The following is a 15601-nucleotide window of genomic DNA, read 5'->3' on the forward strand; positions in this document are numbered from 1 at the left end:
CCACGCCTGCGGTGCGAAAATGTGTTTGGCCGCCACCGGTGCCGCTTCCTCGAGATACTGCGGTTCCTGGAGAGTGCATCTATGACGTTGTTGTCTCCCGGGATGTATTCTATCCTGAAGTCGAAATCCGCAAAGAACTCTGCCCAGCGTATGTGCCTCTGGCTCAGGAGCTTCGCCGTGCGCCAATTCTCCAGGTTCTTGTGGTCTGTGCGGACCTGCACGGTGTGTCTGGCTCCGATGAGGAAGTGCCTCCACGCCTTGAAGGCTGCGTGGATGGCCAGCAACTCCCTGTCCCAGATGGTGTAGTTCTGTTCTGACTTGCTGAGCTTCCTGGAGTAGAAAGCGCAGGGCCTCCAGTTCCCTTGCGGATCTTCCTGCAACAGGACCGCCCCCACCGCTCTGTCTGAGGCGTCAGTCTCAACCCGCATTGGTCTGCAGGGATTCACATGTAGCAGCTGTTCTTCGGACGCGAAGAGGCTCTTGAGTCTCCGAAAAGACTGTTCCGCCTGGTCCGTCCAGGTGAACTTTTTCTTTTTGGAACTGAGGGTGTCTGTGATAGCCGCTGTCTCCTTCGCGAAACCCCTGATGAACTTGCGGTAAAAGTTGGCGAAACCGACGAACCTCTGGACCTCCTTCCGATTGCGCGGGCTCTTCCAGTCCAACACCGCGCGGACCTTGGCGCTGTCCATGGCGAGTCCCTTGTCGGACAGCTTGTAGCCCAGAAAGTCCACCTCCGTCACGTCGAACTGGCACTTCTCCAGTTTGGCGTAAAGTCTGTGCTCCCGTAGTCTCTGCAGTACCTCCTTTACGTCCCTCTCGTGAGCCTCCTGCGATTCCGAGAAGATCAGGATGTCGTCGAGGAAGCATACGCACTTCTTGTAGAGGAGCCCCTCTAACACGTGGTGCATAAACGCTTGGAAGCAGTGGGAGCCATTCTGGAGACCAAACGGCATAACCTTGTATTCATAGGTGCCCAGCGGCGTGAACATGGCCGTCTTCCACTCATCGCCCTCCCGCATGCGTATGAGGTTGTACGCGCCGCATAGATCCAACTTGGTGAAGATCCTCCCCTTCCGCACTGTCGCGAGCAAGTTGTCGATCTTGGGCATGGGAAAGGCTTTGGGCTTAGTTTTCAAATTTATGAGCCTGTAATCTACGATCAGCCTTTTTTGGGGCGTGTCTTTCTTCTTCACGAAAAACACGGGACTACCCCCCACTGCCTTGGATTCTTGGATGAATCCCCTCTTCAAATTGTGCTCTATGAACTCCCTGAGTTCCTGCAGCTCGTCCTCGGACATGGAGTACAGCTTCCCCGTCGGCAGCGTCGCCCCTGGCAGGAGGTCAATCGCGCAGTCGTAGGGCCGGTGGGGGGGCAACTGGTCAGCCTCCTTTTCGCAGAAGACCTCCAAAAACTCTTTGTACTTGTGGGGCACCGCCTGCACCATACCTAGGTGCATCTGCTGTCCATCCTCCTGGCCCTACTCTTCCTGGCCGGTATGGATGCAGTGCTGTGCGCAGTAGGATGAGCTGAAGGTCAGCTGCCGCTGGTACCACGCTAAAGCTGGGCTGTGTCTATCCAGCCAACTCATGCCCAACACTATAGGCGTGTCTGACAGGTGGGTGACGTTGAAGCTGATGACCTCTCGGTGATTTCCAATCTGCATCACCATGGGTGGTGTTTGTTGAACCACCTGCCTGCCCAGCAGCTTCCTGCCATCGACTGTGACAACGTTTAATGGCAGCGTGGCTGGTAGAAGCGCTATGCGATGCTGCTTGATGAACTCCACCCCCACGAAGTCTGCGTTACTACCGGAATCAATGGTAATAGGGACTTCCAGGGTGAATCCATTTGGCAACTAGAGAGATGCGGTGAGCTGCACCACTGGTTTGGGTGGGAGGGAGTCTGTAGGCTGTAAGATCTCTGGGGACTGCTTCACTGACTTGCCTGGCTGAGCCCCAGTGTCTCTGCTTCCAGGCAGGCATTGTCGTTTCCCTGAATCTGCTCCCACTAGGCCAGCTCATGTAGACTCTTGGTCTACATCAAGGAGCTGTAGTCTTTGCCCAAAGTGATATGTGGAACGGACAAAGGATGGGCTGGGGTGAAATGCACTCCCTTTTCATGGTTGGATCATTGCCCAATAAAGCTTGGAATGGCAGTGGCAACTCCCTGCTGAAAGGTTGGTGGGCCTGTTTAGATGGCCTGCCCTCAGAGGCTAATGGAACTGATATGTTTTTGAAAGCTCTGGGGATTTTCTGGTGGATAAAGCTGTGATCATGTCAAAGCCCCGGTCTCGCTATTCAATGCGATGACACAATTACCCCCAAGTATCCTGTCCAGCTTAGTAAAACTCAAGTGGCCCCTTGGCATCCTGGGGAACTCTGGACTATGAAGCAAGCTGGACAAAGATTAGTGTGCAAATGATTCAAGTCGTGCTCTGAAGCCAACTGAACAAAGCACATAATCAGGTGTGCCATGTGGTAGTGTGGGCTGCGAAGAAGGCTCAGTCTGCAGCTTGCATGGCATCCTCTAGGAGCCAACCAGCAGAGTTATTTCAGATGGTAAGGCCTCTTTTAAAGAAGCTGCTGCTTTTTTGGAGTTTTGGAGTAGCCCGGAGGCAACAAGAGCCCTGAAGAAGGTCCTGGGGATGACCAGGATGTTAATAACCGCCTCTTTCAGCGGGTCTGGGAAGGCTCCCTCACGGAGGGAAGCATTCACCACCCCACGAAGCCCATCGCCCAGTCCTTCCCGGCTAGCTTTTATAAGCCAGGATGGGCAAGGATCAAGGAGACAAGTGGTTGGTTTCACTCGTCCAAGCAGCCTGTCCACATCCTCGGGGGTAACAGATTGGAATTGATCCCACACAACTTGACTAGACAGGACTCTAGCACTCTCCCGCCCCAGCCCTGCTCCCACGGTGGAGTCCACCTCTTCTCGAACCTGAGCAACTTTATCTACAAAAAACTTTGCAAATTCATTGCAGAAGATCATGTGGCCCGTACTGGGCCCCGATGTCGCAGGTGGTTCCGCTAAATTGTGAACCACCTGAAAAAGTCTCCTGCTGCTGTTTTCTGCAGATGCAATAGAGGCAGCGAAGAAAGTCTTCTTCGCCGTCGCTATCGCCACTTGGTAGGCTCGACATTGAGCTCTAACCTGTGTCTGCTCAGATTCAGAATGAGTTATCCGCCACCGGCACTCTAGCCGTCTCAACGATTGTTTCATTGCCCTCAGATCCGTGGAAAACCACGGGGCTGTCCAGGCTCCATGCAATCGGAGAGGGCACTTTGGAGCCAAACAGTCAATAGCCCTGGTTAACTCCACATTCCAGCAGGCCACCAGGGAATCGGCTGAAAGGCCATCAACAGGGGATAAAACATCCCCTACCACTCTCTGGAAACCGTTTGGATCCATTAAGTGGCGGGGGCGGACCATCCGAATTGGTCCCACCTCCCTGCAGAGGGGAAGGGTCGTGGAGAAGTCCAGTTGCACCAGGAAGTGATCTAACCATGGCACTTCTTTGGTTTCACTTTTACTTAGTGTCAGAACACCAACATCCATGGAGGTAAACACCAGGTCCAAGGCATGTCCATGGCTATGAGTTGGGCCAGACTTATTCAGGGACAGCCCCATGGAGGCCGTGCTTTCCACGAAGTTCTGAGCGGCCCCTTGTAAGGTCGTGTCGGCATGGATGTTAAAATCCCCTAGGACGACCAAGCTAGGTGTCTCCAGGAGAACATCCGCCACGACCTGAAGCAGCTCGGACAGGGAATCCTTGGTGCAGCAGGGAGGTCGGTACACCAATAGGAATCCTGTACTACCCCTATTGCCCAACTTCCAGAACATGCACTCAGAAAATTGGGTCTTCCCAATAGGACGCCTGGTGCAAACTAATGACTTCCTAAAAATCACTGCAACCCCCCCTCTCCGCCCACAAGGCCTGGGTTGCTGTGCGCAAGAGAAACCTGGTAGACAAGCAGCGGCAAGGACAGGCCCATCTGCTTCATCCAACCAAGTTTCTGTTACACATGCCAGGTCAAATCCTCCATCCACGATCAAATCATGGATCACAATGGTTTTATGGATCATTGACCTGGCATTGCACAGCAGCACCTTCAGGTCGTGTGGGTATCCCTTGCTGATTCCAGTATCCGTCCGGTCAGGACCGGAGCTGGAGGCAGGGATAGTCCTCAGACAACGACTAAGCCTGCTTCCTCGGTAATGACATGGTCTGGTCTTAGCGTAACTCCTCCTCCTACCCATGATCACTGAGATTGGTTGTCCCTGAAGGCACTTTTTATCACCTTTGGTGGACGTGCCCGAAGATTAAGGCTTTCTGGGAAATGATATATAATGAAATGAAAAAGGTACTTAAGTGTACTTTTCCTAAGAAACCAGAAGCCTTTCTTTTGAGTATGGCCGGCCAATTGGTGTTAAAGAAGGACAGGACTTTCTTTATGTATGCCACTACAGCAGCAAGAATTCTCATCGCAAAGTATTGGAAGACGCAGGATCTACCCACTCTGGAAGAATGGCAGATGAAGGTGATAAGACTATATGGGACTGGCTGAAATGACTGGCAGAATCCGAGACCAGGGGAAAGAGACGGCGGAAGAAGATTGGAAGAAATTTAAAATTTATCTTAAGAAATATTGTAAAATTAATGAATGCTAAAATGTTGACGTTTAAGAAAAAGGGGGATTACAGCGGTAAAGATTAAGTAAAAGAAAAGAATAAGGGAAAATTTGATTAAACCAAGGGGCAGGATTTGCTGAAACAAAGTTGAAACTGGGATGTAGAAAGGGGAGGTGTGGGGAAGTCGGTGAAATAAGGTTTAAGAAAAAAAGGATTTGAAATTATACATGTTTGTTTATGTGTTTATTTGTTTGTATTGTGTATTGTCTGTGTTTACAAAAATTGTGAAAAATCAATAAAATTTTATTTTAAAAAAAAGAGATTGGTTGTCCCAGTGCATCCCCCCTGTGGAACCTGCCCCAGCCATTTTGTTGGCTGGGACCCACTCCCAGGCAGCCCTGACCCCTCCCCTTAAAATCAAATTAAAACCTAGACAGAAAACAAACTAACAGAACAATAAAACTATAAAAACAAAAAACAAAGTTACAAACACAACATAATTAAATTAAACAAATTCTCACACCCAACTAAACACCCACCCCACCCCACACACCCGAGGCCTCCCTGGAGCCCCATAGGCTGCGGAGGTGAGTATGGGGCCCGCCTCCAGGCCCAAAGTGGAAAAAAGGGCTTCCAGGGGGAGCGGTCCTCCCCAAGACTCACTGGCAAAGCGGCAGCAGCAATTTTAAAGGATTTACAGTTATAAATTGCTTTTTTCTTCTTTGCTCTTGAGAGGGGAGGGAAGAGGAAAGACTGGAAATTATTGTTGGACCTTTACTTTTTATCTTAAGGGGTCAGGCTTGAAAAAGGTGTCAATATTTGTCTAACTAGGAATTATTTCTGTCACCAACAATGCTCAATCGGGTTTTGTGCTTTAAGTATTTTGTCCTTTTCAGGGCTGGCTTTTGACAACTAGGACTGCTGCTGTTTCCAGTGGACAACCTTCCAATCCAGGCAGGTCTGGTGAAACTGTGATGGCTTCACCCAAAACCTTTTGGAGAGTTCTCTGCATGCTTAGAGTGGGCTGGTGTCTTCTTCCTCAGACTGGCTACCTGCACCCAGGTGAGTTTTTCCAGTCTCCAGAGGTCATGGCAGGTAAAGCTGACATCTTATGTATGTGGTATGAAAAGGTTTTGTGTTTTTACAAAACCTAGTCTTTGTGGACAGTCCTTTGTACCTGGTTTCAAAAAGGTCTTGGGGGGGGGGTCGGTGATGAGTTAAATTCTAGGGCCCCCACCACATGGCAGGTGAGCTGCTTTCCATTTCCTCCATTGTTCCTGTTATGTACTGAATTGAATAGGATCCAAACTGCAGCAGTCTGATTGGTCCTAGAACAATAGGATTCAGAATGCAGCAGTCTGATTGGTCCTAGAACAATGCAGCAGTATGATTGGTTGGCAGGAACCACCCAATCATGCTCCAGAGATAAGTGAATCCACAACCTGATTGGCTTACAGTAGAATTCCGGGATTAGCCAATCATGTGCAGCCCATTGTGTAAATAATGTATATAAAGCAGATACTGTGAGGGGACTTTCATTCATTCCTCCTCACCACTATGAGCTGAATAAAGAGCATGAAATCACTTTGCGACTCTGAGTATATTTCACTGGCGACGAGGATGGGATCCCGCTGAGCTGACTGCCACACACAGCACCGCAGCACCGCCACCTGCCACACCGCTGCCTCGCACCGTGTATCCAGGCTTCAGCTCCGGGACACAAGGAACTCAGAATGGCAGCCAACAGCAGCTTCTCGCCATTCAATCCAGCATCTGGAGACTGGGAAGCATACGCCTCCCGTTTCACCTTCCTCCTAGAAGCCCAAGGGGTCACCGACGAAGAAGACGCCAAGAAGAGGGCGATATTCTTCAGCGTCTGCGGAGAGGAGACGTTTGAAGTCGCCCGGGCTCTCCTTGCGCCTGAAGACGTCGCTACTGTTCCATACAAAACAATAATGGAACAGCTGAAGGGGCACTTTTCGCCGCAGCCCTCAGTGGTGGCTCGTCGAAATGCCTTCTACGCAAAGCGGCAAGCCCCTGGGGAAACCATAACTGGGTTTGTGACCTCTCTCCGCCAAGCCGCCCGGTTCTGCAACTTCTCAGAGCTGGAGAACATGCTTCGTGACCGCCTCGTCGGTGGCCTGAAGGATGAGAAGCTGCAACGACGCCTCTACGCTAAGAAGGACCTAATGTTCCAGGTCGCTCTGGAGGAGGCCCTGGCAACGGAAGCTGCCGAGAGGTCGACGCAAGAGGCACAGCCGAGCCTGCCATCCCAACCGAGGGTCCACCACGAAGACCTCACCAACGACTCAGGATCTGACAGGGAGGAGGTGCACCGAGTACAGCAGTGCACACAAGCAGCGCACAGACCACAGCTGCCTCGACGAGAAGGAGGAAACTGCGCAAGCTGTGGGGAGAGTCACGAGAGGAGGACCTGCCGTTTCCGCAACGCAGAGTACAGGCAGTGCAGAAAATTGGGACACATCGCCCGGGTGTGTCGGGCTCAGCCCACCCGACACCAGGCATCAGATGACCAATCCAAGAGCCCCAGGTCCCGGGGCCCAACGCACCAAGGCAACTCGACGGAGGTCACGGACTACCAGGTATACCAGTTGCCCCACCCCAACGTAGAGAAAATTTATGTAGAGGTACAGATAGAGGGGGCCCCATGCCGCATGGAGCTTGACACGGGTTCAACTCTATCCATAATCTCGGCAAGGACCTTAAGGAAACTGTGTCCTACTGGGGGTCCCAAACTCAGGCCGGCCCCATTCACCCTACGGGACTTCCAGAAACGTAAGGTCCCCACAATGGGGGTGGGGACCTTCAGGGTGCAATACCGAGGGCGGACGCGGCAACTGGACTTGCTTGTGGTCAAGGGCCCCTACATTAGCTTACTGGGATTGGCATGGTTTGGACCACTGGGGCTAGCTGTCACCGGGGTGAACCACACTACCTTACAAGTGGACGTAGACGCCATATGCAAGGAATTTCCAGGGGTTTTCGACGGGAAATTGGGACAGTATACGGGCCCCCCCATTGCGCTACAGCTTGACCCTGCAGTACGACCGGTCAGGCTCAAGGCCTGCCGGGTCCCGTTCGCCTTGAAACCCCGTATAGACGAGGAATTGGACCGACTCGTGGAGCAAGGAGTGCTGGAGCCGGTGCCTAATGCCCCCTGGGAAACCCCAATCGTCACACCCGTCAAGCCTAATGGTTCGGTCCGCATCTGCGCAGACTACAAATGTACCATAAACAAGGCCCTCACGGCCCACGCATACCCAGTGCCAGTGGTCAGCCATGTCCTTGCCACCCTGGCTGGGTCGAAAATTTTTGGCAAGCTGGACTTGGCCCAAGCATATCAACAGCTGCCAGTAGATGAGGCCACAGCAGAGGCACAGACGATTGTGACGCACAGAGGAGCGTTCAGGGTAAAGCGGCTGCAATTCGGGGTCAGTGTGGCACCAGGCATATTCCAGAATCTAATGGACTCTCTCCTTAAAGGGATTCCTGGCGTCACCCCCTTCTTCGATGATGTGTTGATTGCCGGGCCCACACCAGAGGAGTTCGAGGACCGCCTCCGCACCGTTCTGGACCGTTTCCAGATGGCGGGTCTCAAGGTGAAGCGGGAAAAATGTCTACTAGGAGTGCCTCAGGTGGACTTTCTGGGATTTATGGTGGACGCAGAAGGGGTCCACCCGACTGGGGACAAGGTATGGGCCATTTGTGATGCCCCAGCGCCCAACAGCAAGACTGAACTTCAGGCCTTCTTGGGACTATTGAACTTTTACCATTCCTTCCTTCCCCACAAGGCGGCGGTAGCAGAGCCCCTACACAGACTCCTGGACAAGCGGGCCCCTTGGGTGTGGGGCCAGTGCCAGGAGGCCGCATTCCAGGCAGTCAAGGACTTGCTTGTCTCAAACTCGGTCTTGGCACACTTCGACGAGAGGCTGCCGGTGGTGCTAGCATGCGACGCCTCACCCTATGGCATTGGCGCTGTCCTGGGGCACCAACTCCCGGATGGAAGAGAGGTACCGGTGGCCTACTTTTCCCAGACACTCAACGCAACCGAGCGGAACTACTCGCAAATCGACAAAGAGGGGCTTGCAATCGTGAAGGGAGTAAAAAAATTCCATGATTTCTTGTACGGGCGGCCCTTCACCGTGGTGACTGACCACAAGCCGTTGCTTGGCTTGTTTGCCCCTGAAAAGCAGACCCCCCAAGTGCTGTCTCCTCGCGTCCTCAGGTGGTCAATTTTCCTTGCCAGCTACCAGTATGCACTGATTCACCGACCTGGGAAGGCGATGGGCCATGCGGACGCCCTCAGCAGGCTACCACTACCGGAAACAGGCCCTGACCCAGCACCTGCACAAGAGGTTATGAGCCTGGAGCTGCTTCCCGACCGCCCCATTCAGGCACAAGAAGTTGCACACCATTCCAAGAAAGATAGGGTCATCTCCCGGGTCCTGGACTGGGTGTGGAGGGAATGGCCCAGCAGCAGCCCCGGGCCAGAATTCACCGGCTACGCAACCCGCAAACATGAACTGTCGGCCCACAAGGGGTGCCTGTTATGGGGAAGCAGAGTCGTTGTTCCCCAGCCCCTCCGCAAAAGGGTCCTCACAGCCCTACACGAGACACATCCAGGGGTAGTAAGAATGAAGGCCCTTGCTAGGAGTTATGTGTGGTGGCCGGGGATCGATGGAGAGATAGAGGCCTGGGTCAAACACTGCCAGGCCTGCCAAGAATCCCGCCCAGATCCCCCAAGGGCCCCAGTCCAGTCCTGGGAGTCCGCCCGAGCACCATGGTCACGCCTGCATGTGGACTTCGCTGGCCTCTTTCAGGGGAAAACATTCTTCATAGTGGTGGACTCCTACACCAAATGGCTAGAAGTCGCACTGGTACCGTCCACTTCTACGTCCGCAGCCATCCGGGTACTACGCAGGCTGTTTGCAACCCACGGGCTTCCTGACACTCTCGTCTCAGACAACGGGACTGCATTTACGTCAGGAGAATTCCAAACCTTCACAGCACAGAACGCCATCCGCCACATCCGTTCGGCGCCGTTCCACCCTGCCACCAATGGCCAAGCAGAACGCATGGTGCGGACCACCAAGGACACCCTTCGCCGCATGACGCATGGGGACTGGGAGTACCGCCTTGCCACATTCCTTCTAGCACAGCACAGCACCCCCAGCTCAACGACTGGCCGGAGCCCCGCTGAACTACTAATGGGTCGGCGCCTTGCAATCAGATTGGACCGCCTTCACCCCGATAGAGCTCAGGATGAAGTAGTGGTGGGGGAAGGCAGGAACCCCCGGACCTTCGAGGCCCAGGACCCAGTGTACGCAAAGAATTTTGGGGCAGGCCCAGCTTGGGTACCCGCCACAGTCACCAGGGTCACTGGCCCCGTGTCGTACGAGGTGCTAACGGATGGGGGGCAATGCTGGCGCCGCCACTGCGACCAGATACGGCGACGATTCCCAGGAGGAAACCAGGAGGAGGACAGGTCAGAGGAGTCCCAAGGGAACAGCGGGGCAGTGAGGCCCATAGAGCAGGAGGGGCCAGCAGGAGAGGCAGAATCAGTAAATACAGAGAGGACCCGTGAGGCCGAAAGGACACCGGAACCAGAACCACGACTGAGCGAGCCGGTTGTACCAGACCAATCAGGCCCATCACAGCCAGCATCCTTGGAACACGAGCCAGAACCTGAACCTCGGACCAGGGAACACCACAGGCCGCAACGCACACGTAGGCCGCCGGGGTACCTCAAGGAATATGAATGCGACCTCCCGGGCAGGACTGGAACTTAGAGGGGAGGGGTGTTATGTACTGAATTGAATAGGATCCAAACTGCAGCAGTCTGATTGGTCCTAGAACAATAGGATCCAAATTGCAGCAGTCTGATTGGTCCTAGAACAATAGGATTCAGAATGCAGCAGTCTGATTGGTCCTAGAACAATGCAGCAGTATGATTGGTTGGCAGGAACCACCCAATCATGCTCCAGAGATAAGTGAATCCACAACCTGATTGGCTTACAGTAGAATTCCGGGATTAGCCAATCATGTGCAGCCCATTGTGTAAATAATGTATATAAAGCAGATACTGTGAGGGGACTTTCATTCATTCCTCCTCACCACTATGAGCTGAATAAAGAGCATGAAATCACTTTGCGACTCTGAGTATATTTCAGTTCCAAACAGGCCACATATAGGCAGCCTGGTTTATAAAGAGCAACAAGAGCAATTCTGAGTCTGCTGAATTATTGATCTTCTGCAGTTTGTTCTGCTTTTAATTAGATTCTTTCTTTGTTTTTATTTTAGTGAGTCAAAGACTTCAATTATTTTTAACTTTTCTAATCTTATGTTGCAGGTCACTGGGGTGGGGGGCAGGTTTCTAGCTGACAGGGCTCCAGCTACTAACTGTGTTAACCTTTCCCCACTCCTCCTCAGGCAGCATATTGGACTTAAAGGTTTACCACCCCTGGGAATTCCTCCCCAAGTCTCCTTGCAGGACTGTAGTGTTTCCCTTGATCACATCTGGAGCTGCTTTCTGGGCCATCAAAGCCCTTCAGCACCTGGGCCTCTCGACCAGCTGCATCACCAGCTACACCCTCCTCGTCTCACCCCGCCTCCTCACCACCATCTTTTCATTCATCCTTGACTACAGTGTTTACCAGCTGGCTCCTCTGTGGGGAGCGGATCCGTGGAACTCACTGGCTCTGCTTGCTGGCTCCTACGTCACACTTGTGTTTTACACGAGGACTTTTGCTAACACTGTGGAAGGACTTCTCTTTGCCTTGCTGCTTCTACTAGTGTCTTCAAAAGCAGCCAGCAAGACCTCGGCCTCAGCCTATCGGTGGCAGAATCCTCTAAATCACAGACTTATTGGGATGATCATAGTTGCTGGATTTTTTAACAGGCCAACGTTTCTGGCATTTGCTTTGGTGCCGCTGTTGCACTGGGTATGTGCAGGTGCTACGTGCCAGCAAAGCGTTAGAAGAACAATACACCATGTTCTCTGTCTTGCCCCAAGTGCCGCCTTCACTGCTGTTTTCTTCATAGCTGCTGACACCTGGTATTTCACTTCTCCCCCGTCAGGACTTAGCCTGCATAGCTTTGACGAGGCCAGCCCACTGAGCATCCTTGCCAGGCTGCGCCAGAGTGTCGTTGTGACCCCCTTGAACTTCCTCACCTATAACCTCAACCCTGATAACCTTGCACAACACGGGACTCACCCGCATCTGACACATTTTGCTGTTAACGGGGTCCTACTTTTTGGGATCCTTCATGTAGAAGCTGTTAGCAATGGCATCAAACTCCTGAAAGTGCACATCAGCCAATTTATGTGGTTGAAGGCCTTGAAGAGGAGCTCACATTCAGCCATCACATGCCCAGAAGGCAGGCTGGCACTGCTGGCTTTCTATTTTATCCCTCTGGCACTTCTTTCTTTATTCAGCCACCAAGAACCTCGCTTCCTCGTCCCTCTCATCTTGCCTCTGGTCCTTTTGGTCACGCAGCATAGACAGGCCCAGCAGTGGAAATCCATCAACCTTGTGTTCAATCTCTGTGGTGCCCTTTTCTTTGGCTGCTTCCACCAGGGAGGCATAGTCCCTTGCCTCTTCCACTTGGAGCAGCTCACCCATTCCCCAGAGTCCCTGAGCCATCGCACACACTACACACTACTCTTTGCTCGGACCTACATGCCTCCCAGGTTTCTGCTAAATGTTAACAAGAGCAACACGCTGGTGGAGCTTGTCGACATGGCTGGGGCCGAGAAAAGCTTCCTTTGCCAGATTCTGGGATCCATAATGAATGGTCCTGCCTGTGTCAATAGAGAGCTGGGCAAGGAAATGACTTGCCAGGTGCTGGTTATCATCCCAGGCACCGTCAGAACCATAATAGAGCAATGTCCGTTGCTGGTCAAGAAGGAGACAGTAATATTTCCACATCTGACGATGGAAGACCCACCACAAATGTCCTTTCTCCTTAGTGAAAAGTGGAGAAGCCAGTTAGGACTGCATATCCTGTATCTGGAGAGAAATAAAAGAGCATCTAGCATCAAGGTGAGCTAAGCAAAGAAGCTAAAGAACATTTGGCGCACAAACATGCAGTCCACAAAAACCCTAGTTATTCTCAGAAATCTCCCAATACACAGTCCTGTGTCACCCCAAGCAACCCATTTCCTTTCTTCAACTTCCAAGTGCCCCAAATGCCATCCATCCCAGTTCCTGCTTCTCAGTTTCCAGCATCTTCTGTTCTGTTCCAGCCAAAAATCTAGCCATCTTGTCTCATAGCTGTGTGTCCTAGGGCCTCCGCCTGCCTCTGCCTTCTAGGGACCCCAATACGCCACTGACCACAGGCACTTGGGCTATATGTGTGACTTTTCTCTGAAATGCTACCAGGTCCATGTACAGGGCCAGCTAGAAAGACACATCTGTGGAGCTTCAATGCGTGGATGAGACATGGGTGTGGAGAGGAAAGGTCTGGATTAACTCTAGGCACCAGGGAACATTTTGGGACAAGCGGGGTGGGCTTCACTTGAACCAGTGTGGAACCAGACTGCTGGCACTTAAAAGGTGGCAGAGCAATTTTTTGCAGGGAAAGCCAAAAGAAACTAAGGAGGATCTGGTTCGGAACATATCTCCCCCTCTCCTGTAATAAGGATGAAGGCGAGAAAAGATCCATGGTGATTTAAATAGGGGAGGGGTAGAATGAGGCATTTAGAGTGCAGGGACACTGATAGCAACTCAGAGAGGCCAAAGCTCCTTGGGCTAAAATGCTCGCGCCCAAGACATTTGGAGACGGGCCTGGAAATAGGTGTTTATATGCTAATGTGAGACACCTCCAAGCCAAGATGGGCCAGCTGACATGTTTACAAACAGCCTGGTGTAATGGCAAGAACGAGCTAGACCTGGTGGATTGCTCTAGAATTGGCATCGAGACAAAAACTGCTACCAAGATGAGCAGCAGCACCCACCAACACACACTCTGTTTCTGGGCATGATTCAAGAAACAGATTTTGTTTGGGGCTTTAAAAGTCTGAGGTGTATCAGAGGATCTTGAAGGGCTGCCGACCCCTCTAGGAAGCTGCCAGTTCATTGATATCACCTTCAGAAACTCTGTTGCCACTTGAACCCGATACCTCTACCAGAGCCAACTGAGTGGGTGGCACCCGGGGACAAGGCCTTTCCGGGAGAGAAACCAGACTGTGGGACACTCTCGTCAGGAATATTTGCCTGGCACCTGTTCTTCTGACCTGAGTTTCATGAGCATCATCATTTTCAAAAGCACCTCAATCGGTCATTATTGTTGTTTGCTTGTTTCTTTTGAAGAAATTGTTTTATAGTGTTATTTATAAAAATGTGTTCTAAAATTGATTCTAAGCTGCCTTGAGAAAACTTTGTGCAAAGACCGGATAATAATTATAAATAATAATAAAAATTAAGCTCAGTTTAAGAAAACTTTGACCAGGGCACTTGTGGCAACTGCCTTTGAAAGGTGCTTTTTGCGTTTGGAAGCCAGAAAGAGGCCCTTGCAAAAAGTTTGCTTTATGCACCGCAGTTGTCACTGCCCAACTCCTCCTTTGTTAGTAAGGGACCAAAGGGCACATGATTGCATCAGTATTGATGGCATGGAACATTATCTGCTAGAAAATGAAAGTGTCCAAAATCAAGATATGCCTAAGACTGTACTGAGGTGGGGAGCTGCTATTTAGCACCCTCAAATCCTCCAGATGAAATGCCTTGGGTCAGTCTCTGCCACAGCAACCCTCGTGGCTTCCTTCTGGAGCAACACTGCCACTCCCCCTGCAACAATGTGCAAACACTTCTGGCATCCTTTCTACCCATAACCCAGATGGCAATGTGAATTCTCCACTAGAAGACGTAGAGATGGGCTGCCTCTACTGGCAGAAGCCACAAGAGCAGCAAATCCAGCCTCCAAGGAATGCACTGCCCGCTGCTGTGCTGGCAGTGACAGCTGCAGAGTGCTTTAGATCTCTCTCCCCCCCCCCCCCCCGGCAGCCTCTTGGGGAACAGAAAGCGCTTCCCTTATCCCTGACATAAAACTCTTCTCAGGTGTGGGGGAATTTTATGGTTTGCCTCAGGTGACAAAATGTATTGGGCCAGCCCTGGCAGTGGCTTTCCCTTGGTTTCTGGGCATAATTTTAAATGCTGGGTCTGACCATCGCAAAGGTTTGAGCACCCTGGCGTAAGCCTCCCCTGGTCCTAAGCCCTTCATAAGTAAGCGGTCCTCTGAGGTTAGATTAGATACAAGTGGTTGTTCCCCTATTGTGGAATCTGTATTGGGAATTTTGATAGCTGTGTATATCTGTGTATTGCAAGGGGTTGGACTAGATAATCCTTGTGGGTCCTTTCCAAGCCTACGATTCTGTCATTCTGCTGTTATGATACTGTTGCCCGTTGTTGTGATTTAGGATAGTTTTGGTTTAATAATAATTTTAAATGCTGGTTTTTTAAAAAATGTAATTGCTGTTTTTTTGTTTTGTAAACTACCCTGAAGGTGTTTTAGGACACGTGGTGGAATGCAATAAATGAACAAGTACTTAGTCTATTCTTCCTAAAAACAAGCTCTACATACATTTACCATAGCCTTTGACACCTGCACTTTCAGAGCCCACCCTATTCCTGTGATTGTAACTGTCCTCAGTTTTGAGGTTTAGTGCTGTAGCCCACTGGTAAAGGATGGGTAATAAAATTAATAATAATAAATAATATCTTCACAAAGCATGCCCCTGGCTCTACTCCTTTACCAGCTGTGTAGCAGGCAGAAATTCAACAGGTCAGCCTTTTGCAGAATAGAAATACAATTATGGGGAAAGCTTCATCTATTCACATTCTGTCTGTTTTACTACTTGTGTCACCACCAATTTATTTTTGGGTCCTCCACACCACCTGCAAGAAATCACATAATTTTGCATGACACAAAGCATTTGCAATTATTATGCAAATC

General features: G+C 51.3%; 1 protein-coding gene across 1 annotated transcript; it reads left to right on the forward strand.

Moving 5' to 3' along the window:
• Positions 1-1017: 1017 nt before the first annotated feature.
• Positions 1018-14621, forward strand: LOC310703593 (GPI mannosyltransferase 4-like; the record flags this gene model as incomplete). The annotated part of the gene is made up of 3 exons (XM_083495978.1): positions 1018-1087; positions 5510-5725; positions 11081-14621. The coding sequence occupies 3 exons, from the start codon at positions 1018-1020 to the stop codon at positions 12700-12702; spliced, it is 1908 nt and encodes a 635-aa protein (XP_083352104.1). The 3' UTR covers positions 12703-14621.
• Between the last annotated feature and the right edge of the window lie 980 nt (positions 14622-15601).

Source organism: Podarcis liolepis, assembly GCF_965112155.1.
Source record: "Podarcis liolepis genome assembly, chromosome: 3".
Classification (NCBI taxonomy): domain Eukaryota; kingdom Metazoa; phylum Chordata; class Lepidosauria; order Squamata; family Lacertidae; genus Podarcis; species Podarcis liolepis.